The following is a 26885-nucleotide window of genomic DNA, read 5'->3' as shown; positions in this document are numbered from 1 at the left end:
GCTGGAAGTCCATTTTGGATATCGGCGCGCAGCGACCTACGTAACAAAGTAACAAAGACGTTTCTACCTTTACTGCGGCAGCAGGCCTTGTTTGACGCGGTAAACTTCCTGGAGTTCACGTGGTAGTGCATTTTGCGTGTCTCTTCTATTTTCTCAAATGCCATTTTTTATTATATATCCAACGTTTCCTTTCTCAAACCCTCGTTCGGCCATGTTTGTGCGAGCGCATCACGTTGTCTTCGCCCTCCCCCAGTGTACGGTAACCTGGTTAACCTCCCTGCCTTTCTCTCTCTCTCTCGAGCCGTTGAAGCAACGCTGAAGAGACATCCAAGAAGAGACTGCTGCACTTCATCCCTCGTAGCTCTCGCTGTTGTACTCCTAATATAATTGCACATTGGTTTCCGTACGTGGTACATATTAGCGATAATGTTCCACTTACAAATTGAGAGAAATGCGAAAGATTAGTTTTTTAGCGTCGGCGCTTCCTTTCGGTCGAACTTCTGGCCACTACTGCATGCCACTCTTTACTTTGTTCCGCTTAAGTTCCACCTAGTGGAACATCTTAATATCGTTCCACATAGTGGTGCAACTCAAGGGGAGTGTTTTGGCTAAAATGTTCTACTTATTCGCTGAAAATTACGTGAAACCAAGTTATGAGTGATGGCGCATGGGCTGGAAGTTTTCTCAGGCAAGGGTTGGTTTTTTTTCTCTCATCGCTTACCTGGGAATCGACTTCAACTTCCTGAAGAAGCACCTCCCAACAGTTGAAGAGACTGCTGTGGTACGGAGGCCTACGAGAAAAAAAGCACAGTTGTAAGCAAAATTGGGCAAACTTAATACGAAGGTTGCGACACTTGATATGCCTTCGATACTGCAGCTACATGCCTACGTAGGTTAAGAAAAAATACTAAGCACAGCTTGCCAATGCAACGAGACAAAAGAGTTATAGGAAGATGGAAGATTGAAGCGTTCAACATCGTACTCAGCATGGAAGCAACAGTTCGGAGAAGGGGACCTGTCAAGTCCGCATCCTCCTGTCATCCCAATTGTCTAGGCGAAGTGTTTCGCTCTTTCGCGCTGTTTTCAGGCTAGCCATGCTGCGTATTGGGGCTAATTTAGAACGCACCGTTCAACCACCGCCTATTCGTTTGGTCACCTTGTCTCGCACGACGGGGGCTTAAGCTCAGAAAAAAAAAAAAAACGCATATCCGGCAGTAACGCAGCAGGTCTCGTTACCATGGCGCATCAAAGTCCTGTGTACTGCACGGCATAAAGGCAAACCCTGCTGAACGTTGCAGCTGGCTTTGCCGTACGTAAGCCCCCATCAATGTCAGCGTCGGATATTACATTTAGTTTCCTTTTGCCGCGCACTAGCGGAATGTCGGTGCTCGATACAGTAGTTGTCGGCTGTTGTTCGAGGCGCTGCTTTTGCTGCAGCCTTCGCTCCCCGCTTTTGGTTCGGGATTGCTCGCTTACATACCGTGACCTTTATCGCGCAGTGGAGTGCGCCAGCTTTTGTCGCTTCGGCTTGTCTGCGTGCGCGTTTCTTTTGTAAGTCCACGCGTCTACCAGTTACCCGGTAGCGTACGTCTGTCACTGTTCAGAGTGACAGCTTACAGTGACACAGCTTACACAGTACGGCGTAATCTCGCCTGCGCTTCGACGTTGTTGGCGTCACCTCTAAGGGTTAACCGAACCGAGCAAAGTGAAGTAGTTGCTTCGCTAGACACCTAGTTTCCCGGCACGCTAAACAAAAGCTAGACAGAGGACAGTAAAATAGCAACGCAAGAAGAAACGAAACACTTCGCTTTTCCGCAGACAACTTGCGTCTCCTGCGAGAGGTACATCGGAGGAAACCCTGTATTCTCCAAGAGGCGAGGCGAGAGCTCGAGAGCTTCGCGTAAAGGCAGTACGCAGCCAAGCCTAGCCCGGGACATATAACCACACGGCCCTAGGAAAAACTGGCGCGCGCGCAAATTGGGTTAGCGTCGAAGGCGAGCACAAATAGACAAGTGGCGTTACCGAGCTGCAACCCACTAGTTGTGTGCAGTGAGGCGAGAAGGGCGCAACCGAGCGTTGCCGCAAACTGGGGCTCAAGAAGCATCTAGAGAATTCGTTGTAAAATGTGTACCTTCTTTTTTTTCTGAAATTTCAAGGCGAAATATTGGTCTATCTATTTTAGATTTGCTTCACTTAGGTGAATTAGGTTTACGTCTGGGTTAATTAACGAACAGCTGCTGTTTCAGCTGTGGTGGCTCAGTTGGTGTGGTGTCTACTCTCCTGAGCAGGAGGTCGTGGGTCCGAATCCCAGACCCTACGTCTTCGTTAAGAGGGGAGTCAAACTCGAAAACTCCTGTCCGCAGAGATGTGTAGCTGCTCGTTAAATGACAATAGATAGCCGAAAATAATTCGGAGTCGCCCACTACGGCATCCGCTAAATTCTCGCACTGATACAGAATTTCGCATTTTACGTGCGCTCAATCGAAAAAAAAAAATTCCCCACCTGCGTTGTCTTCGAAGACCAGTGTTTTCTAAATACATGAAATCTCTTATAACGCGTGGGTTGTATCGGGACGTTAAATCCCTTAATTTGATTTATTTTACACTGACTGCGAAAGTTTTGACGCGAATGTTAGATGTCTTCACGGTGTCGAAAGCACTGCTTTTTGTTCTGTGGTTGCCGGTGGGAGGTGACTGCTGCACTTCTACGTTCTGGTTGTTTCAGTGTAACGAGCAAGGTGTCTGGCTTCTTTCATTTTAAAACCGGGTAAGCGCCCGAAGTTCTATAGCACCTATAGAAGAAGATGCGAGGAAAACTTAGCGTGGCAGATGGATACCGTCGATTGGCAGCACGGTTAGACTGTATAGACTTTTTGGCAACACGATTCGACGCCGTTTTCATCAGATTTGAGTACTATATCCAACTTTCTTCTGTTCAGTGTCATTCATTCATATATAACCAAGATTAACCAAGATTGCAGAAAGCAACGTACAAATATCACATCTGTTTATAATCGACGCACGCGACCTAGCGTTTTTTTTTTGAGGGTACAGACGTACACCGGTAAATTGGGTGACGCAGACTTGAGGAGCAGCGACACTAGCGACATCTCGCGATACCGTGTTGAACCACAGTAGCGATGACCGACTGCTTTTCACTTACCTGCTGGTGTAATCGCGTCGACCCACACTAAAATCATAAGGATATTTTTGTAAGCTTTCGATTTCGAAAAGAATCGCGTGGCAAATTGATGTTTGTAGCGTGTTAATGGCTGATCAATGCATCAATCACTGTTGTGAGATATCTGCTATTGCACATGTTTAAAAGCTGGACACTATGCAACAGAGCTTTAACTTAAGAACACGCGATAGTGTTTTTATTAACAGTTATGACATTCGCTCTGCAGTGGTCATAAGCATAGCATGATGATGATGATGATGATGACGATGATGATGATGATGATGATGATGATACTCGTACAAGTGGCACCGTGCCGTTCTAATTTAAGTCGAGGGACCAGAAATTTGCAATCGCTTTTCGACTGCATCTAGCCCATCCTTCTGTTATAGGAGCTTACAATGTGAAATTCGTTACCGATGCTGGGGAGAGACATAGTCTTTAACGCCTTATGACGATTGATTGATTGATTGATTTATTGAGTTTAACGACCCAAAGCAACACACGGACTATGGGGGACGCCGTAATGGAGAGTTTCAGATACATTTTGAGCCCGCTGAGGGTATTTAACGTGGTCGGTTCACGACTTCTTTTGAATTCAACCCACGTCAGAATGTGATCGCTGCGGTCGGGAGTCGAACCCGTGACTGCGTGCTCAGCCGAACATCCTAGTCACTGAGTCCATGTGGCGGTGTTTCAGGGCCCAATGAGCGTCACCTATGCAATAGTATTCACTGTGCTGCACCAAACTATTGGGGGCTCTACCCATACGCACACATTCCACGCTCCCTCTGGCATTTCGTCCGTTAGCGCGAGAAAAGGTTGTTCCGCGCAAAATGCCGCCTCATGGGAGGAGGACATCAAACAAAAGAGCAAACACAAGAAAAAAAAGCGCAGAAATGCGCTGCTTACGAAACAATAAAAGAGCTTTCGTTTACTGTTGTGATGCACGGAACAAGATTACTAGAAGCAGTGAAGGCGCAATAGAGTTGGAAACGTCGGGCCATGTTTGTGCGGGTGCAGCCCGCACAGCACCGGAAGACGGGGTGGCGACTGGTGGCTACAAATTGTCGTTGCTGACCCACCGGGTGACCTTTATAGGGCCTCTCTCGCGTCTCTTTATTTTTCTGGCACACTCTCAGGCATCCGCACTTCCTTCGTCGTCAGTTGTCTCGTCTTGATCGTCGTAAATGTAGTATTTCTGTCCGTCGGGCAGAGGAACGTTCGGGTCGCCCCATATCCGCCCCTTCTTTCGGGGCTACGCAAGTCTCCGCAGTTTTTCTCTTCCCGCGTTTCGTTGTCTTCGGGAACGCTGACGGATCGACGCAATTGTCGACGCTCTTGCGTTTGCTCGTTTGCTGTTTTTATTCGAACAAGTGGAACTTTGCTATAGACAGTTTTGCCCAATCGCGAGTGAGCTTATCTGCGTTACACGTTAGTTCAACCATGGGCGCTGCCGGTCATCGCTATGTAAAGATTATGTGCGAACTGAGCTTCTCGGTGAACGTTAGTTGCGCACGGATATCATGAGAGCCGGGTCGGCATTTGGAATAATAATAATAATAATAATAATAATAATAATAATAATAATAATAATAATAATAATAATAATAATAATAATAATAATAATAATAATAATAATAATAATAACAATAATAATTAATAATAATAATAATAATAATAAAATATTGCGCATCACGTGTGCATGTGCGAATCGGTGATAAGAGCTTTCTGTGATATTTACTGAAACGTCTCCACTTCTATGTAGCTCAAAGCTTCTGACTCAATGCATGCTCTGGTCCCATTTTTTTTCACTTGGGCCAAGGTGTCTATACGGGCACATGCCTAGTGGGCCAAGTTTTAAAGTCGGCAAGAAAGCCAACACCCACAAAGGGGGAGTAATTAAAAGACAAAGATAGTTGAACTATCGATAATTAGGCGATTATAATCAACGAACTTTTTATTTACCGAATTGAGGGCGCAAATTTTGATACAAAAGTAATAATTGTGTGTTAAAACACCCGATTCGCTTGCTTTCGGTGGGCTATGTCTCACGTAAATATTTTTTCCGTGTTATAAAGAAAACGCGCGAAATACGAAAATAGCCGCATGGTCACGCGTTCGCGCGCCGCGACAGCAGCTATCCCAGGCGTTACACGGAAGAATTAACTCTGCTCAATTATAGCCTCCGAGAGTTGCGCGCGCAAATATGACGGAATACCATTGGTTTCGTGCTCGTATATTCCATATTTGATTTTTAGCAGCTTGGCTAGCGTCAGTTTGGACATCCTGTATTAGTAAATACGAAACATACTGCGCGCCCAACTCCGGAATCTGGGATCTTCAAAGTAAGTTGCTTCAGCCCACGACGAGCTGTCAGTCGGCGTCCATAATGGAAACAAAGGAAAAAGTAATGAACATCAAGGGACGTCTGTAATATTTTTCTCTCGGATAAGCTGAAACATAAGATTGTACAAGAAAACCCAGGTATAGACCGAGCAGTGTTTGCTTAATGCTTCATAAGCTTTATAAATATACGGCATATGAGACGTCTAACGAAAGTAATGCAGTGCAGAACTACCGCGGCACTGCAGTGGACTTTTCGATCACACAGGCACGAAGCTCCGCAAGAAAGAAGTGTATATATATATATATATATATATACATGTCGATTTGCGAACCTCAGAATTCGAATGCAGAAATAAATAAATGAATGAATGAATAAAATAAATAAATAAAAAAGAATAAAAACATTAGAAGGCGATCGTGAAGCACGTTTCTCCTCAAGGCTCGGTGGTTGTGCAGCTCTGCCGACTCGTAGTAACGAGATTGCTCCCCTGTAAAGAGGATTCATCCCAAACTCCCAATCTCTCCTGCTTCACCTGCCAAGCAAAAACTACCGGCGACGGCAAAAGACGACGTTCCAAGAAGCAAGGAATGAACAAGGCGCTCTCGGAGCTTTGCGCCGGGGTAATTTCGGGCTTCGCGCGGCTAAAAAAAAAAAAAAGCGTGTTTGCACAGTGCGTATTACTACTGCAGGCTCTCGTTTCTGGCCGCGCGCGGCGCTGCTGTCGCGTAGTGGGCGAACTGTTCGTGTTCATACGCATACCTATAGGCGCCCAGTCGTATCCTTTCCGAGAGAGTACCAGACCATGCACTATATTTTAGTAACAGCGGAGGTGTTCTTAGTCGACCCTTCGCCATCTGTCAGGCGTTACGCAGGTCATGTGACCAAGAGAGAATGAGAGCTGCACCGGGGAAGGGCAGGTTACGTGACCAGCAGAGGAGGAGAGGCGTGCTGGGCGAGGAGGCGACCAATGAGAGGCCGCGCTGGGCGCGAGGAGAAGAGTCGATGAGAGGTGTTTCGGAGCGGCGCGCCCTTTCGGATAGCGCGCCGAGCTGCTGCCGACGCCGTCCGCGTTTCCCCGCATTCGCACCGGACGCGCGCGGTGTCCGTGATGGCAGCCGATGCCTCTGGCGGCGGCTTGGCAGGTTTCGGCCAGAGAACTGGACACTCGTCGAGTAGCGTCGGAAGTCGCTGCCTCTTCTCGCCTGGCAGCGTTTCAATATAAGTTCGTGTTGTAGATCTGTGTTTACTTATGTTGACGCAATTGCATCACGTGCAGCACATGCACATGTAACACTCGGTATAACTAACACAGCTTCGCTGTTCGACCATCTTCACGGAGTGGAAGGGGCGGTGATTTTATTTATTTATTTATTTATTTATTATTTATTATTTATTTATTTATTTATTTATTATTTATTTATTTATTTATTTATTTATTTATTTATTTATTTATTTATTCATTCATATTGCTATTCATATGGCCACTGATGAAGCATTCATGTGGAACATTCGAATGGCAAGCGACGACGAAGAGAGAATTTAGGGAAACCATTCGCCATCTTTCGTTGGCTCTAAAAATATTTTGTGTATATTTAACAACTTGCGTTTCTCTACGCGGCAATATCATATATGTTCATATCTTAGCTTCCCTTTGGACTTTGCATTTAGATTTTGTGAAATATCGCCCGAGTCGACACATTCTTGTTGAAGTTATTGTGCTCAGATAATACTAATGACTTCCGTAGGACAAGCTTCCGAGGTTCTGTTTGCTTCTGAGAGCGAGGTCTTGTACGCGAATCGGTGAACTTTTCATGCCTTGATTTCAATGAAGTTGTTCTTATGGAGAAGGTTGTCCCGCCATTTATGTCCTAGAAACGTGATTTCTTCACCAGCACGATTAATTCCAATGCAGTGCGTATGATTTTACCAGAATTGTCGATTGACCCTCATGCTGTGTGTACCGTACCCCACCATAGAACCCAACATTTCCTATTCTCATCAGGCTGTTAATGTTACTGAGACCTCGGTCGCGACACTCTACCTCATCTCTACCTGTATCGCCTATTTAGAACTCACCTCTTATTGCCCCTTTCCCTTACTCCTACATAAGGGTAGGAAACTGCACGCTCGTCTGGCCTAGCTCTCTACGTTTCCTTTGCTTGCTTTCTCTTACTCTAACAGACCACCTCCACTAAAAGCCCACCGGCTATCTATATTACGCATCAGCACAACGTGCTCTATTCACATTATCCATATTAATCCTGGTTATAATATCAGCAACAAAGCAAATGTGTACTTATTATTACAGTTACATGTTATTTATTAACAGATAAAATATCAAGGTTGAATCGGCGACGTCCTTCTTTGTTTCAGTGAAGTAGATTCACGGGTACCTCGAATGATCGATTTTCCTTTTATCTACTTGTTCTTATTTTTCAGAAGAATGATTTCTGTGGAATCGTGTATCTTTCGTTGACAATGTTTGTAATCTGAGTCTTATAATTCGATTCAAATGCTTACCACAAGGAGTGATAAAAATGCTGACATTTTTATCATCATAATCATTAGCCTATATTTATGCCCACTGCAAGACGAAGGCCTCTCCCTCAAATCGCCAAGTACCCCTGTCGTGCGCTAGCTGATTCCAACTTGCGCCTGCAAATTGCCTGACTTCATCCCCCCACCTAGTTTTCTGCCATCCTCGGCTGCGCTTCCCTTCTCTTGGTATCCATTCTATAACTTTAATGGTCCACTGGTTATTGATCATAAGCATTACATGGCCGGCGCACCTCCATTTCTTTCTCCTAATGCCAGATAGAATATAGGCTATACCCGTTTGCTCTCTGATCCACGCCGTTCTCTTCCTGTCTTAACGTTAGGCCGAACATTTTTCGTTCCACCGCTCCTTTATGTGATACATAAAAAAAAGATAGTTTAGAATTCTGTTTCTTTATTTTTTGTGCCAAATTGGAAAACATGTACGCTCTTTCTTAGTGCAATATTGAAGAATTCAAATATCTGGTCATGTTTTGTAAAATTTCAAGCTTCTTTCACGATCCCCGATGAAGCTTTTCGCATAATTGCGAGTTAATATAATATTCTGCCCCGTACCCATAATGCCGTGTCGCATCGAATCCTGTACAAAACGCCGCATGGTCTCGTACAAACCGAAATTATTACAGTGGTACTGCTGCTACGGAGAATACGAGTTTTTAAGCAGGGTGGGTCCTCACATCGCGTCGCCCCCTTTTGGCACAAATCTTCGGTTTCTATTTTTTTTGTCGTAACTGTTAATGTCTCCGTAAAGTATAGGGGTTGTCGAAATTCTTCCTCAAGGTTTATAAAATCGTTTCTGGCGTCACTGCCGCCTATACGAACAATCTTATCACGAACTTCCTTTCCTCGTGCCAAATCTCTTCGACCTTCGTAGGAGACGCAACAACAACGCGAAGCTTGCGACACTTTCGATTCACCTTTTCTAACTGCTGCTGCTGCTGCTTTCTTTCTTTTCCGTCGGATCGAGGCTTGATTGGATCGTGACTCGAGTGGAGCGCATCAACGATTTTCTCGTGCCGAGACAGGGCGAGCGCGTAACGTCGATTCCCCGGCGTCTTCTTTCATGGCTTACTACACGGCATTGAGATCAGGGGGTAGGATAAAGTAGTCGCCGCGTACATATTAGCCTTCCGAGGAGGCCTGTCTTGTGTGATCCACTCGTCTTCCTTATTTTCTGCTTGTGTTGTTGTTGTTCCTACACGCGCTTTCGTCGATCAACTCGCGCACTGCAACATCAGCTCGTACGTTGTGTCAATAAGCGCCCCGCGCTGTTCCGAGGGCCGGAGCTCGTCTCAGCCAATCAAGGGAGCTCGGCACTGGCGCACTGCAACGGGATGAGCACGTGCACTGCAGTTTCTATACGGCCTCTCTTACTCTCTGTTTGAAAAGAAAAGCACTCGTGACGTCATCGGCGCTCTGGTGAGTATAGGCAAGCAGGGTCAAGCATGTTCTCGTCTCGCGCAGGCCATGACGTTAATTCCGTTGGTGCAACCGCAGCGGTAACACACCGGCTATGGCGTTAATTGCGCGGCTAAGCTCGAGGTCCGTGGGTTCGACACCGGCCGCGGCGGTCGCATTTCGGTGGGGAGGGGGGAGAAATGCAAGAGCGCTCGTGTACTTCTATTCATGCATACTTTAGAGAAATTGAGGTGGTCAAAATTAATCCGGATCGTGGTTTTGGAACCTGAAAGCCTAGAATTTCATTAATTTTTGATTAAAAAGTTTGCTGGCGTCTGTTGAGCGGCCTTGCTGTGGACGTACTTTACGTTGCGCGGACACATCGCTGGCTTGCAACGAAACGCTACTCCTGATTAACTTTGTTATTTCTTTCCTTCGGGCAATACGGGCTTACATGGATGAATACTGTAAATGTCCGCGTGCTACACGAAACCGATTATATCCTTCTGAAACAACTTGTAAAGCATGGCACATTGCCTTAAACATTTTTCAAAATTGTGTTAGGCTGCTGAGCACGAGGTCGCGGGATCGAATCCCGGCCACGGCGGCCGCATTTCGATGGGGGCGAAATGCGAAAGCCCCCGTGTACTTAGATTTAGGTGCACGTTAAAGAACCCCATGTGGTCAAAATTTCCGGAGTCCCCCACTACGACGTGCCTCATAATCAGATCGTGGTTTTCGCACGCCAAACCCCACAATTTAATTTTCTTTAACTTTTTGAAATTACATTTCGTAAAGTCTTTGTCCCGTATAAGAAGTCGGACTTGCAAAGGTCTGTTGAAATGGTTTGATCGCACCCTTGCTGTCAGTTTCCACAAAAATTTACACTAACCTAATGTAAGCCATTATGTCGATATGCACAATGAAAGGCATTCGTGATGTACATCTCAAACACCTGGAGATGACGTGTAAACCCAGGATGTACCATCAACATGCCAACCCACTAGATGTTATGCGTTCATCTCTGCTTTAGGCTAGGAAAAGTGATTCTTGCGACAGGACATTGAAGAGGAGGAGGAGGAAATATATTCATTGAGTCCTGAGGTACATGTAATACATACTGTTCGCAGCGTTTGATTGTGGCATCTAAACAAAAATGAATTTTTCAAGTTCGTCACAGGCCCTTTAACAGGCTTCGCTAACTTTATTCACCTGGGTTGTCCGCGGCATTAATTAGGAAGGAAATTAGATACGAGCACGCAGGCCTGCTTGGTGCCAGTATACTCTGACAGTGACTAATGAGATCTGTCGTTCATGAACCATCGCTCATAGTCGTCTGGTTGGTTAGTCTGGTAAGTTAAAACCAGTCCTCCTTCCATCACTGCTGATGCACTTTAACTACATTAAGGGCGACTTCCGCATGCTTCAGGAACTATAACTGTGTGCTCGAATCAGTGGAACAAAAAAAAAAAGTGGAAACATGGAAGGCAGCATCTGCTGCGTGCAACAAGAGGTCTGCACGTTTCCATGATATCACCGGAAGGCAGACCCACCGCCGAACAGTGAATGCGTGTGCGTCCTCTGTCGAGGCAAAAGCCATTTTGTTGCAAAAAAATGCGCAAAATCAGGCGCATCTTCACACGTGCTTATTTTATTTGGCTTTTTTTTTGTTGAGCTACTTGCTTCTGGGAATCAAATCGGCTGGCTTCTTTGTACATTCAGTTTTGTAACGCTGGTTCAGTTACTATCGTATGAGCACTTGCGTACGTACTCACGTCTGCTCATTAACATAGGCCGTCATGCCCACACTCGACATCTCTGACGCAGCTTCTCACGGCGATGGTTCTCCGATATGGCTTCTAGGTTGACATCAGTTTGTCATGTTCCCTGCCGCGGGTAACCTCTTTTCAAGGAAGAACGAAACGCGCTCTGCTCTACCGGCCGTGTTCGAGAGGGTTAGAGTCGTGCGGGACGCCAACTGACGCAGCTGCTCACCTTGCTGGTTCACCAAAAAGGCGGCGAAGATGACGTCAGTGCAAGCCATCTACAGGCACTCATTCGCGTTCGCAGTAACGTCTATTCATCTAAAAAAAAAATACAATCGCGAAAAAGACGTGGACGGCCAAAGAAATGACAAATACGGGCGCTTCGTTTCTTTGCTCGTCCGCGTCTTTTTCGCGCTTCCCATCTCTGTTTTGATGAATGTCTATTCAAGCCGCTCGTCAATGGCTCACGCTCAGGCCTTGGAAATGTGTATGAGAGAGTATGCCGACCTGTGCGCGTGGGCAGGAAGGAATCGTGCGTTTTGTTGACAAGTTCTACGCACAAAGGTGGATGAAGAACAAGAGTAAACGCCTACCGTTCCTTTCGTAATTCCGAATTCCGCTTCCGGAATGCCTCGACGAGCAGCTGCAGTTCCTCGGCATGGCGGGAGTGCAACTTGGAGAGTTGCTGCGTGAAGTCGGCCACTGCAAGAACAGGAAATGAAGAAAAAGGAGTTGCGAAGCTATTTTTGATAACGTGATGACACTTTTGCATTATGTGGCATTATGACGCGATCCACAAGTGCGCCGGTTTTACAGCCGTGGGGTTCCTAGTTCAAGCCAAAATAACGACGAGAAATTGTTCTCTCATGAAGTCTGCTTTAGTACAGCTTTAGGCCCTAATGGATAGTCCGGGTCATGAAAGTAGCTTGGGATATGCAAACTAGAATTGTGAGAGCGAATAGGAGTAGCGACAGCATCTTATACTAACGATATATATTGCGAAAGCTTTTCCTTGAGGCATGGGTTCGAGGTTCTCATTTTGATTCAACCCTCTCATATCTTTGTGCTCGAGTTGGCCAGCATCTCCTACACCGGAGAAGCTTCGCTCGAGCCTGAGACCATTATCTCAATATTTGAAGTAGAGACAGTTGATTCACCGTCGGCGGACCATTGAGACCACAAAATGACGACACCAACCAAACGCTTGAAGTCATCAAGCTTTTGTTTTCACCGGTGGCTGCGGCCGTGAGTACCTGGTGCCCTCTACTGCTTTTAGAGCGCATTTTCGCGTTTTATCTCAACTAGGCGTCTGTCGCAAGCACTGTATTCAAGAACCAGATGCGCCATAAGAGACGGAAGAAAGCTACGAGCAAGAAACATCGCATTTTTAACCTCCGGCTTGACGTATTGCTCCTCACATGCCTGCAGTTGTGAATCGCGCCCTGCTCGCTAGGTGTCAGCACTTCAGACGGACGAGCAGAAAGGCGCCAATGCATCACCTCGTTCTCCTCATTACGATTTCAGCGATGACATTTAGAAATCGGTATCCGGATAAAGCCAAAGCATGACAGAAGTGGAACGGAAGGTGTGTGTTTAGTCACATTGTGCTGTTTGCAAAATGTTTGCACAGGTCGGAAGGAATAGATGCTCTCTTGTGTATTGATGCATCTTCAGTTAGCAATTTTTTAATGAGTGGTAAGATAGGTGTCGGCGACGTGACGAAGTTTTATAAATGTTATAAATGTTGCCGTACTATCGTCTACAAATGAGACGCGAATGAGAAAGTATGAAGTGGAAAACCTCTTACGAGAGTATCAGCTAGAGACTCTGACTTCGCACTACAACGGTCCCAATCTATAGTGGGACCCAGGATACACTCTTGCTTACACACTCTTGCCCAGAGAGCGCTTGAGTAGAGCCCTGAGAGCCTGAAAAAGCTATATTTTTGCGTTTCTACTCCGTTTGAAAGGCTATATAATGCAATATGCAGTGCTGTATCCAGAACAGAGTAGCTACACTTTATGTACTTGCTTTGATTTGCTTTGTAGCGTGGTGCTCGAGAAAGAGAGAGAGAGAAAAAAAAGAGGGAGAGAAATAACATTTATTAGTCTCAAATAAGGAACTAAGGCCCCAGTCCGGGTATCGCTCTAGACAAGTGTGGCGCCCTGTGCAATCATGCCGAAGTCATTCCATACCACACGATGGAGCGAAAGCCGTAGTGAAGGAACGCCTTCTTGTTAGGCCTAATTTATTCGTGTTGTCACTGGTACGCCATGTTACATAATCAAAATCGATGAAACGGAGGAGCAGCTTACAAAGAAGCTGGTGAACTTTAATTCGCAGGGCAAGAAGCATCTCGAAAGAAACAGCTATCGAGCAAGATCGATGGTAGATGCAGCGACGCGACGCGCCCTCCGAGCCATGTGTACAGCTCGCAGTGCGTGAAGTTAATAAAAAGAAACGAAAAAAAAAACGTGCGTGTAAGGACAAACACAAGGATGTCGCGACGAAATTTATCGCGACTAAGTGGATTACGCTTGAGCCATGGAAAAATACTGGAAGTTTCTGCGAACCTAAAAGGAAAGCGCCGCCCCCCCCCCCCCCCCAAAAAAAAAAAAAAAAAAGTTTGCTTACATAACCTACGACGTATCAGGCTAATCCTCTAAGGCTTAAGTGGGTTTCCGGTTACGACCTGGGCCGAAACTCCCGCTTCTTGCTTTGGCTGCGGATGAATTCACGACTGGAGCGAGGAATTTTTCAGAAGCGAGCAAAACTCGGAATACAAATAGCTGGCGGGAGAAGCGCTTCTTTGGACGAAAAAAAAAGAATCATTGTTAAGGAAACCATTGACTCTGGCTGTCGAGGTAATCAAATAACCGACAGCATCTGGAAAGCTATTCGCTTTATTAGAAGTGTGACGCGTTTGAGGCCTGTATTTGCGTAGTGAGGATATTTAGGTAGCGTTTGGTGTTCGATTGCTTAATTTCTCGAAGAACGGTGCCGTTAACCGACACACGTCTGTAGCGGTAGTGTGTAGATGGCTATACATATATAAGCTGATTCTTGATATGCTGCTTATCTGCAGCGGCGCCGGCGTGGAAGACGACTGCCGTCCTTTTCTCCCAGCGCAGGAGCCCTCTCCCGCCGTCGCCACAGCGGGAGAGGTTGGTGGGCGAAGGGGAGGGCTGTCTTTCCCGAGCACTCCACCACGGAATCTTCAGACGCGCCACGCAAATCGGTTGCACGAACGCACGTGCCCTTCGGTCAGAGTCTGACCACTACCGACCACCGCTGAAAACGGGCGAAAGAGGCGAGGAAAGCGTTTTGCTTTAAAACTCGCGAGAAATCTGCTCGACCGAAATTGCAGTTAGTTTCAGTACCTTTGTGCTGTAACTCCTGTTAAGACGCACCAATCCCGGCATGCGAAAATGTGAATTTCAAAGATAAAAATATTGTGTTGATAAGAGCGCCCAGGTCCGGCTTGGAGATCGGGTTGGTCCAGGCCAGAGGGTTCCATGGAACAAGGGACCCTCCAACTTCGACTGAGAAGTCACTGTTTCTATAAAAGGTGATTCGTTTATTCATTGATAAGATCGAAAGTTTATAGCCTGCCTAGGTGTGCTGCCGATGCTCACGCGTCAGCGAATTCACCGCTAATTTCCTTCTTTCATGCCCTCCTCTCCCTGCCATTTTTGTGTCCCCTTTCCCATTCCACCGGTGTAGGGTAGCCAACCGGACGTTATTCTGGTTAACCTCCCTGCCTCCTCTTTCTTCCGCCTCCTCCGAAAATATGGCATACGTGATGTATAGGCAATCAACTCGTAACGTTCATAAATGGTTGCTTGATTACAGAAACTGACATTAAGCCTACATCATCGCAGAACTTGAATAAGTTTGACACGCGCGCTTTCCCTATTAATACTGGTTCACGATGAGAAATAGCGCACCCGGTGCTGTCACACAGAAACGTTCGCTGCCGTATGGAGAGCTAAAGGACGTTCCTCGAAGATTTATATTTTAGATCTACAGACAGGCATGGTTCCCAAAATACATCACAATGACGACGACAGCGATTTCGCCAACCATGGAGTGGACCACTTAAGGACTACGAAGCGGGGTGTTTGACAGCGAGAAGGGCCTTGTACGTCCGCATTGTCTTGGGCAGCCTAACCTACGAGCGCCTACGTCTAGGAAATGCCGGACACTTATCACAACGACAATGGCAACCGCGACACCAACAGCCGAGACCATCAAGATAACCACAACGGGGCTTTCTCCGGCGACAAACAGTTGACCACAAGAATAGTCCCGTAGTACACCCTCGGAGGAACTGGAAGAAGTATGACGAAAGCTTCGTCTTTCTATTTTTTTTTCTATTTGGGTACGGGAGAAGTTCTTACGCTGCCCAACTGCGACCCAGATTCGACCAGGCGCAGGAGTACGGCCCATCAACGGAAACTGTCCCGGCGCTCTCCGAGGAGGGAAGCGATGGCCAACCCCATCTAGCGGGGCAGCCACTTTCGCAGCTCTCCCTGAAGAGCGACCCGTTATTAATGGACACATTAGCGTCGCCACTCCTTTGCAGCGCTCGCACTTTTGTTTGCTAGGTTGCTTCGCTCGCTTTCCTGCATTGCTTGTTTACAGCCGGCTCACTCGCCCCGTGGGCAATTCGGCGCATTCGGGTCACCGCCGCTGCCGCAGCCAACGCCGCGAAGGGGTCGCCAGCGCTGCGCGACTTTTGTTCTTTCGTCTTCCCCCGTCGCTCATTTTTCCTTCGAGGCGAGCGGTTCATGAATGTTGCAGCGGGTTTGGCTTATGCATGCTGATTTCTGTCAGCTTGGGGCCATTCGTTTATCGATTCGTCCGGTGTTTTGTGGCGTTCTTTTCTGCGACGACGAATCGTCGCCTGTAGGTTACCCCCCCATGTTTCGGATGTTCAGAATGCCATTTCGATTACTTGACTGGAACCAGGCCTTGACCAGGTTGCGCATCTCTGCGACAGTGAATGAACAGCGCAACTCCGTCTTCCCTGCTCTTACCCTCCCGGTCGGACGCGGTCATAATACAATGACAAATGATTGCGGTATTACTAATAAGACCAGATTTCTCGACGCCATAGCTGGATGAGGGGGGTGGGGGTGGAGGGGGGCTGAGATAAAGAACTAGATTCAAGGTTTATTGTTCAAGTTTTGTTTATGTGAAGCTAGCCAGTTTTAAAGCTAATCAGTAAATCTGCACTTGCGTTTAGCATTATTCCACGTGCTTCCAACTGCACATGCATGGCAAGCAAGACGGCATTGTAACGGCGATGTATGTGCTTTAGCGTAGCAACAGATTGTTAGCTAACGCATTGAGAATTTCACGGCAGCGGCATCGAGAAACGTAAGAACCGTAAGCGTTCTAGGAGGGGTGCGATCTTATAACGGTTCGGAAAGATAACCGTTTGCTTGCTGTCGCGTGAGTGATCAGAATCGCGGTTTCGCCAGCAAGAGCGCTATTCAGACTAATCCTGCCAGGTTAAGCGAGTTGTTTTCTTTCTGAACCTTTATTACATCGTAGGTGCTGCTGCCTCTCTTCTGGTAGTGTTTTGCCCCCTGCCTCTGTATTGTAGCTGAATTGTAGCTTATTCTATCGCTAAATAATCTTGTCTAATCATATTGCCTGCGCGAAGCGAATAGTGGTGTGTGTACTGGAAGAAACGCGAGCACCATCGATTACCCCGAAATGCACGATGAGTCATTTGTAAATAGCCGGAACTCTCCGCGTAAATCAGATTTCGACGACAGCGGCCACCACTGTCGTTGTGCGTGAGTGTTGCTTGTTTTACTTTATTCTTTGAGATTTGTTATCTCGCTCTTTCTTTCTTCTTTCCTCTCCTCCCTATCTTCCATTTCTATGTTTCTGTCTCCTCCTTTCTGAAGAGTAGGCAGGCGTTGTGCCCCTTCCTTCCGGTTGCAGTTGCCAGCCTTGCTCCTCGCTTTCCCTTTCCTGTGTACATGTTTTCAAATCAAATAATGGGCGCAAGTTTGGTTTCATTACTCGCATAGGTGCCACTGTCTAGTCGGTTACCGTCACTACAGCGTGACAATAGTATGGCTGAAACGGACACGGTTAATTTTGTACATTTAGCCATTTAAACCGTTGATTGAACTTAAGGAAAACAAGCCTACATGACGGATCTATGCATAGAGCAGTGTGTCAGCTTTTTTCAAAAGCTTGTTACCTGTCACAGGTTCGGGTACAGTTTGTAAATTTGGGACCTCTTGCTGCACTTCATTTTCTGTAACAAACATAGTGTGTTAACTAACCTATATTAAAAATACTGCACGTAGTGATAACCAGTGATTTGCACGCCACTGTTCCTGGAATGCTCGAAAGAAAGTTTCGAAATGTTTTGTGGGAATGATTTCGGTATAACCCTATGAATGCTGGCAGGCAATTTTAGCATAAGAGTAGCGCCTCTGGCTTGCAGGATTCAAGGCTAGCAATTTCGCCCGTACATGGCGTCCTACTCAGACATTTCACCCCAGGTGGTCAAAATGAATCTGGAGTTCCCCTACAAAACATGCATCATAAGCATATTGTAGTATTGACAAGTAACATGCCGAATATTAATTTATAATTTCATAAGTTTCGGAACCACCCGACGAGAGATAAAACTTGTGGACGGCTTTTTTTCTGACAAGGCTTTTTACGGCAATCCTGGCTCTGTATCTTGGGAAAGTAAGGAACACTCTTACTCCTTCTTCGATAATTCGGAGCTATGACAGTTGGGGAGATGCACGAGTATAACTTTATAGGGGGCCACTCGGGAGTGTGACGAGCACTCCTCCAGTCTTCGATATTTCGGAGCTACGAATGTCACACGGATGCACAAGCACACGGTAAATGAGTAGCTCGGGAGAGTGAGGAACACTACTCCGCAGTCTTCGGTATTTCGGAGCTATGACAGTTGGAACGATGCATGGGCACGCGGGGTATATGAGTAGCTCGGGACAGTGAGGAGCTCTACTCCGCAGTCTTCAATATTTCGGAGCTAGGAATGGTGCACAGATACGCTAGTTGTACGAATAGCTTAGGAGAGTGAGGAGCACTTCTCCTTAATCTCCGATGTTTCGGACCAACGACGTTTGCCCGGATACACGAGCGCGCGGTATAAGATGACAAGTCTTGTGATGCTTGCACAGGCCTTTTACAATTTTACGCATTCTACGCGGAGGTTTTCAATTCGTGCTGCAATTAATGTCACAGACATGTAGTCTGCAAATAACTACACAGAGTAACAGACTGTTTCTATACTTAAAATGATAAATGCGCGCGCGCTCATTGCCGTGCAGTGGCTAGCCGAATAACGCGTGTAACAGCGGACGGTTGTCTCGGATAAGCTGACTGGAAACCCATGCGCGAATAAGTTACGCAAAGACCCATGAACATGTTTCATGCGTGCTTGCGTCATTTATTCGCGTTTCTTTTTCCATTCAACTTGTCAGACCAACTATCCCAATAGCTACTCCTTCCGCCTCAGATTCGAGACGACGCGATTTTTAGTGATTAGACGTCGCAGCAGCGGCAGGCATCAAAGTTTGTGCAGTAATGGGCAGTAAGGTTAGTAACTTTTTTAAGTGATAACTATAGAGGTCATGTTGTGATTTCAGAGTAGAAGTTAGCTAGCACTCACAGGATTATTATTTGCTGGGAAGGGCCTGATTTACCGACAGTTTCGAGAAATAAATACTCGAAGCGTTTCAGTGAAATACGCTGGTGTTCCGCAGGTTTCCGCAGCGTGGAAAAAACGCAGTACGGAAAGTTTACTTGCAAGATTAACTGCGTTTTACTGGCGCGTTCGAGAATCTATTTTTTTGAGTTATCAAGAGAAGGTCTACGACTAGTGGCCGACTAAAATGGCATGACTAAAATAAATTATTGACCGGTAAATAGTGAAATTGAGTTCATGATTTTGTGGTTATCGCTGAAATTCTGACGTCTGCTCTCATCAAATCCCCTCTGTTTCTAATGTTCTGAGATAGTCGTCACGGCGCAACTTCTGCGGTTTCGCCGTTGTTGCCAGATCCATGAAACGGAATGCAACTCCAACAGAATTAGCTCCGAGGAAACGAATGACGTCATGTTGCAGTAGATATGTTTCTTCGATCCTATTCTCTTATCAGTCGGACCGCGTGGTCCATCTCGCCAATAGGAACGATGGTGTGAGCCAATGACTAAAGAAGAATAATAGAATGGACTGAGGAACAAATCATTCGCAAAAAATAATAGCTTCGTTGAGCTAAAGAGCCCACAACAAAAACAAGGCTACAATGACTGTACATTAAGGTAACTCCATACGGCCACCGTTCCGGTGTGCGTCGTCTTCGCGAAAAGGAAGGAGCAGACACCACGCATGCGCAGAAGAAAGACTAAATGAGAATAGGGTTGGAAATGAAGCAGAGAGATAGAGAGTGGAGGGGGGGGGGGTGAGATAGCGAGTCATGATTGTAAGAAAAGAAAACAAAAAGGGAAAGGAGCACGTTAGAGCAGCCTGCGCACTGCTAACAACGTTCTGCACGCGCGGGCATATGATGGAGTGCCCTCTCCTGCAAAGTGGGTCATTTGCGAGCGCAGATATGGAAACGCGGTGAGAGGGAGCCGCTAAGAGGAGGACGGCGACGCAGTCTCGCGCTTTGCAGGAAAGAGGATCACTGGCCACGGCCCGGCTTCACGCCGTGTATGCAGGGCAAAGCAAAAAGGGTAAGAGTAAAAAAGGGAGAAAGCCCATAAATGAAGGGAGCGAGGAACATCACTACAAACACTGCAGTGTTTAAGCTACGCTTGCAATGAGTTGTTCTTGCTGGCGGATGGGAAGTGTGGAGACAGTTGCAACGTAGTCTACACAGTATAACATTTGCTTTGTCTGATTCTTATGGCGAACGAAAGAAGAAATGCACTATAAGGAATACATTTGCGGAAGCAGCCACATAGAAGGTTTTTTTTTGAACATGTTCAGTGCTATTCATCTTGCCTAATTAGCAATTAACTTCACAGCAAGAAAACATCCTAGTCTGGTGGGTGCTAGTGTGAAGATTGTGCGGTTGGTCTTGTTCGTACTTAACTCTACGCACAAGTGGACGGAATCAAATGACAGTGAACTGTTGCTCCCGATGAACTGTTGTATATTTCGTACACAAGACGACCGCGAATTCGGAATTCGCAGAGGAGTGGCTGGGCGCTACGTTTCTTTGGCGCTCCTGCACGCCTCTTAGCTTCCGGAACGTAGCTAGGTATTAGCGGGACAGAACCACATGGTCGCTCGGTGACCTGGTGACCTTTCCGAAGTCGGAGCAGCCAAATAACGAGCGGCATGGCACGACGGTGCAAAGACGTTGGGTCGTCGGCGTGGATATGAACGAAGCGCCTCGGAAGCCTCTTTCCAACTTGCCGGATCGATATACCGCGTAGTGATGAGTTATTTGCTCGAGATTGGCCACGTGTGGGCTCAGGTGGGAACATACCTCTTTTCTATGGGTCTCCGAGGAGCGTCGCCGTTAAGACCTTGGCGACCACCTTGGAGATGGTAAGACGACCCGAAAGGTATCGTATGAAGCTGTTAGAATATCGAACGCGGGCGAGCGTGCATATGGCAGATGGAGTCGACGGATGCGCCGCGCTGTGGCGACCGGGTAAAACTGGTGCGCGTACATCAACTAGCTCGCAGAGATTGACTACTGAGAAATCTAAAACGCCATGTTTACAGCTTTATGACTGTACAATGAAAATAGGTATCAAAACTGGAATGACCCTTTCGTAGGGCGTCTGCAGCGGATAGAACGGTAATAACACTTTATTTTTCATTAGTATGATGCAGGGAGGTGTGGATAAAAAGCTACTGCTTGACGAAGCCCCACAACTCCCTCTGTACAATTCATAGTTGGCGAAAAATCCGGTGCTTGTCGTGACTCTTGCGAAACGTTTCTTCATTATGTTAGTTGGAACATTCTTCGATACGACTATTCTTTAGAATCGTCGCAGTATAAGGTGTTGATTGCTTTCACTTGATTCTATCTTGTCATTCACTATTCAGGACCGGCCAATCCTGGGCCGGTATTTTGTAGCGATGCTTTTCCAACGCTAATGTCTTTTCACGCTTGGTCAGTGTTCAGAGCGACGGTCCGCTCACATTATCAGCGGGATCAGCCGGCCGTAAGCGGTGGATGACAAGACTAGTATAGAATAAAGCATAACGCATCGCTACAAAATAACGGCCCTGGTAATAACGTTGACGAAAATGAATGTAATTGGCGTGAAAGTCATTCATTAACATGGCCGTGAACTATGCCGAGGAGTTTTTTAATTAATCGAGAAAATCGCCTGTGCTGGATAGCGAGATCCTACTGTCTGAGATAAATCACTCTAAGAGGTGGACATTGACGCCATGAGACAGCACAGTAAATACTTGAGTTATTAATTTTTGAAATAAATTGGAGTCCAAATTGGAAATGATGAATTAAAGCCGGTGTGTTCGCAGAGGCACAAGAACTTAGGATGATTTAAAATAAGCAGCAATTTTGAGACATGCACCCTCAGTGTTGCTACACAGAGCACTGTGGTTGCACATTCTTAGAAAAAAAAAATTTGTCGCAGTTTCACCCGAAAGGGCTTCACCAGTTGTGATAGCAAATTAATAGAGCTATACGGAGTAACGATAGTACTTTTATCAGCTGTATAAACTTGGACATGCAACAGCACCAGCAACGCGCAGAACTGTTGTCGACGCCGTCGGCGTTTTGCCCGCGTTCGCATCGAACGCGCGCGGCGTTTTTATATAAATACGTATTTGGTGCCGCAGCTAAACGTCGCCTCCCCTCCCTCCCTCCCGTCCCCCCACAGTCTTTCGCGCGACGGAAAAGTTTGCGTTCGCTCTCTATATATGGAAAGGAGGAAAGAGACGCTTAATTCTACAGCCCTTCAGGGAGCACGGCGCAGAAAGCGCGTTTGCTCTTCGACGTGCGTTCGCTCCCTGTGAAAGCGCGCGTCCCTCGCGCCCTTTCACTCGCACACACAGCGTCCGGAGCGCGGCGACGATTTCATCGCCGTTGACGTCATACGAAAAACCTCACGGCGACGGCGACGCCGACGGCAGAAATCTGCTTTGGAGTGTCCATATAAATGCTATCGCAATAAAAGTATTTCTAAGCAGTGCGAGACAAGTTCACTGGAACACGAAATGCAGTTCGTGGTACAATTCTGCAATTACGCATTTCTAATGGTCGTGCAAACAATGAACGCCTCTTGAAGTAATGCATCTCAAGGAGTGCGACGCTGCTTCCTGCCGCGGGCAAAAAATCGTTAGGACACATAAATCACCTGGTGTATTGTCGTAGAACCCCTAGCTGCTATCACTGGTGAAGACAAACCCTTTTTTGCAGAGCGAAGTGTAGGGTCTGAGCCTTTCAAAAAAAAAATGTGGTTGATCCCTCTTATATAGGAATCGGTATAGAACACGAAAGTGAAACGTGTCTTCACAGAAGTAGTGTAATGTTTATTGCACATTGATATATAATGTCTATTGCTGTTTTGTGGCTAAAGCGCCCTTAGGCGTTGATGCACCCACGCTGACGCCTGGTGGCACGTCTCCTCCATCACGACTACCAACGTCGATGACCATGAGCAACCGTCGTGCATATGGAAGCTGCACTACGCTGCACACGCTAGCACAACGCGAAAGACGAAGCACGTAACTGACACACTAATACAACGCGCAAGACAAAGCACGTAACTGAATCGTCACCGAGTCAAATCAGCGCGTACAGCGCGTCGTAATTGCAGCCTCCGCGATCAACTTCAGAAACATTTTCAGAGCTAATTGCGGAGGCCACGCTCCGCTGTGCTGAGTACGGTGAACGCCACCTAGGTGGCGTTGGTAGTGCTTCTTGATGCCAGCGTCCCTTCGAATGCTGGCATCGAGGCGTCGTAGTGCTGAGACCACCGAAGCGTTCACTGTCGGTGCGCGTTAAGGCCGGAATACATGAAGCGAATAACCGGCGTCCGAGCGAAGAACTTCGTCGGGCGGCGAACGTCCGACGGCCGGCGTCAAGAAATTTGCCGTCCGCAGCCGATCTGCCTGTCCAAACATTTTCGTCGGGTGAACGCCGCCGCCGGAAGCGTCTAGCGCGCAGCGGTGGACGACAGCCAATCAGGAGGCACTAGTTCCGGTCGCAATGCATGCTGGTGTTTCGCGCGCGCGCGCCTTTTCGCGTCGTCTGCAATCGCGTTGGTGTCGCCGTGTCTGCATGTCTCTGCACCGATTGAGTAGTTCCTAGTATGATCTCTCAGGAATCGCTGATCTGCGAGGAAACAGACAAGCAGTGCAAGCTCTCTACAACAACCTTCAACAGAAATCTTCTGATCTCAGAGGCCACATGCTGTCGTCATGCCTATCTCCCGACTTCCCGATAGATGGCGCTGGCATCGGATATTTCGTCTTTCGCTAGGCTTAGACGCGTTCGAAACGAGAAGCGATCTCGAAAACTACTCAAGGTTATCCATAATACTCTGTCGTCGAAGCGGCCTGAGACTAAGCGAAAGCCGTTTACGCAGTCATTTGCTTCCAACTAAGTGAATTCTACAAGGACAACGCCAAATTCAGTTCGAAGCGGGCGGCCGGGGCCGCCGCCAACACGGCGGCCAACGCGCGGCGGCGTTCGCCGCATGTATTGCAACACAGCAAACATCCTGCGTCGTGTCGCCGCGTCGTTACTTGACGCGTGAAGTTCGTCGAGAAAGTTCGCTCCATGTATCCCGGGCTTTAGTGTCATAATGCAGTACTTCTCTTTTCTGCTCGTAGGCGGCGGCACCGCCCGAGCAAGAGCGCGGGTACACGGAGGAGTGTTAGATATATAAGGCGCGTCTGTGTAGCTCTCTGCAAATGCGTTTGTGGCGCAATGGGTTAAACGCTCGGCGATCTATCGTCGCGGACCGAGAGGTCGTGGGTTCGATTCCTAAATTTTGCATGTTTGTGGAACTTTTTCTTCTGGTTTCTTTCTTTGTATTATGTTCACTGACGTATTTCCGTGACGGAAATACGTCAGTGAAGTCTTGGTGGACCCCGGAATAAAACACTTTCGTGTTAAAACATCGCCAAGCTTTCGTCACTTCGATCGCTTCTCTCACTTCTCTTCAAGGGCAAACGAACGTATCCACGAAAGTCCTAACAGCGCCGCTCTGAGAAAAGGGCAGCGACAGCAGCACACTTGACGCACTTACGTTCGTCTCCCAGGCCATTACGGTCTCCTACGAGTAATTCGCTCTGGCGTCGATGCTCCCGTCTCCTTTTAATGGCTTCTTTCCTACACGTTCTGTTGAGGCCGCGCCCCGCTTCCCACTCCACCAGGGGGAGCCTCTCGAGTGTTCGAGCAGGGGCTTTAGTTCGAGGCGCAAACACTCCCGCGTCCCGTACAGCTGTCGAGCCCTTCACCGTACACTTAGCGACGCCGGACTGGGCCGGCCGCTTGAGGCTGTAGAAGTGTGCCAGCCTAAGATCGGCTCGTTTCCAATAGAGTCCGGGATGGCAGTGGGTGGAGCGGCGAGGTGCACTGAGGGATCGTCTGAAGACACAATCGCAGAAGAGAAGCAGGGCGGTCCAGTCCTTTACAAAGGAAAGCGTTTACCGAGAGCGGGCTCCTTAATTCTGAAAGGTCAGCGTATTGTTAGCACGTTTTTGAGAAAAAAAAATGTGAAATGTGTCATTATCTCCTCTTTTGGATTCGTCGTGGTCCAGCGTTAATCAAGTTCTGGCGTCTGTATTTTTGTTCCTTCTTTGCTGTGACAGCCGTTAAAAGCTCTGAAATGGATTTGTGGTGTGACTGTCTGTCCTTTCGGTTACGCCGAACACGCCAGCTCATCTCTTCGTTTTCAACGTCACACTTGTCGTAGGGTGAAAAAAAAAGGAAGATGTTTGTCCGCCAATTCCACTATAGCATTCTAACCCTGCGACAATGTTGTGTTCGGAGTTGGATGCGTTAATCGCTGCGATTCTCTTTTACGGCGAAGCTGTTAAAGACTAGGTCCCAGGAGATCGCATCCGTAGACCGCCCGGCGTGTACAATTTCGGCTCCATGTGTGTGGTGGTTTGGCTCCATGTGCGTGGCGGTTTCCCGCCAGTTGTGCCTTAGCACAGGTGTCAAAACGGATGATTGATGGCCCATTGTTATACCCCTCGCCACCACCGATGCCTCTTTCACAAGTATCGCGATGCTCGATGGTGGCACGTCCCACCAATCGTTGTTCCCCTTTTTCTCGTGACGTAGAGATCGCGCTAGCACTGTTATCAGCAGTTGCCCTTTGAACTCGCTATGGGACGGACATTCGTTTAACTACATCTTCTAGCATCCTGACGAAGCCGTGCAAATCTGTTAGGGCTGAATAGAGAATTCTAGTGATATACTTGCTAAAGTTCGAACTGCTGTCAATCATTCAGATGAGACAGAACGCGCTCAAGGAATTGGCGCAGAATGACAACGCTGCGTACGGCTGACAGCCATCGTCACCGTCGGGATAACTGAAACACCCGAAAAACTGATATCGGTGTATACATACACCATTACAGGCGGCACCACCCGCCAGTTTTCTATTTAAGGCTCATCAGCGAACGTAGAAAGGGTGTTTTCGTGCGCACTTGATGCGGAGTTAGCTGAAAGCCGCATCACCAAGCATCTAATAAAGCGTTTCTCAAACGTGAAAGGCAAAGTGACGGACGTAAACAAGGCGAGCAGTGCAACGAACAAACGAAAAAAAAAAAATGACGAAATGTGGCGCCAGATGTAGGGTCAAATCAAAGTGATCGGAGAATGGGGCACGTTGCAACATCTCTCGGGGAAAGCATCGATAAGAGTAAGTAAAAGCGTATCAGGGGGCCGCGGATGGTACTGACACACGCGTGAGAAAGCCGAAAAAAAAAATCGACGACCGAGAGCTGTCAGCTCGGTAGCGTCGTTGTCCGAACGGCCCAAACCCTCTTCGAATGGGCCTCGAACGTGAGACAAGTGCTAACTCTGGCGCCGTCGTGTCAAGCGCCGTTAAACGAGGCGGACGACAAGGGCGATTCCGGCAAAGCGTCGCCTTTTTCTGTTATTTCGGTCCTATACAGAGGTTTACCTCGACCAGCACAGGCTGCGCGTTAGTGTTGGCTTTTGCTTACGAGCGTACGCGCATTTAAAGACGTGCGAAACACGGTTCTGTAGCCATGGCTTCTCCAATTGCGGCCAAACCTGGGCTGCGTGCTTCTTTTTTTTTTCGCCATTCCACAATGCGTAACGTAAAGCCAGTAAAGCTTTACTAGCTTTTGCGAGCTGTCGGGTCGGGAAGAGACGACATGTCGTCTGTACGCTGCATTCGCTCTTTTCGTCTGCTCGCGCGGGCCACATAGCCGAGGAGGAAGGGCTCATTCGCTCTTTTCGACAACGCGGAGGAAGAGGAAGGGGCGTTCTTTTCAATCACTGTCACGACGATTGCGACCGTGCAAACGCGCCAGAGCGAAACAAGACTAGACACGAAAAAAGAATTAGCAAGACGTCGGCACTCGCTGGTAGCAGACGACGCGAACTGCAGAAGCTGGAGGCCCGCAGTGCAGACGAGAACGAAACGT

The 26885-nt window shown here is 47.5% G+C and overlaps 1 protein-coding gene across 6 annotated transcripts in view; it reads right to left on the bottom strand.

The window, feature by feature from the left end:
• The window catches only part of LOC119433142 (uncharacterized), a 159399-nt gene that overhangs the window by 77882 nt on the left and 54632 nt on the right, over nucleotides 1–26885 (bottom strand). For all 6 annotated transcript variants that reach the window (XM_049659240.1, XM_037700282.2, XM_049659242.1 and 3 more), the window contains exons 2-3: nucleotides 11842–11950; nucleotides 722–791 (exon numbers count right to left, since the gene is read on the bottom strand). In XM_049659240.1, the coding sequence (XP_049515197.1) occupies nucleotides 722–791; nucleotides 11842–11950 (179 nt within the window). The remainder of the gene's footprint in view (nucleotides 1–721; nucleotides 792–11841; nucleotides 11951–26885) is intronic.

This window comes from Dermacentor silvarum, chromosome 11 (genome assembly GCF_013339745.2).
Source record: "Dermacentor silvarum isolate Dsil-2018 chromosome 11, BIME_Dsil_1.4, whole genome shotgun sequence".
NCBI classification, from domain to species: domain Eukaryota; kingdom Metazoa; phylum Arthropoda; class Arachnida; order Ixodida; family Ixodidae; genus Dermacentor; species Dermacentor silvarum.
Note: the sequence above shows the minus strand (reverse complement) of the source record. Positions and strands in the feature narration are given on the sequence as shown.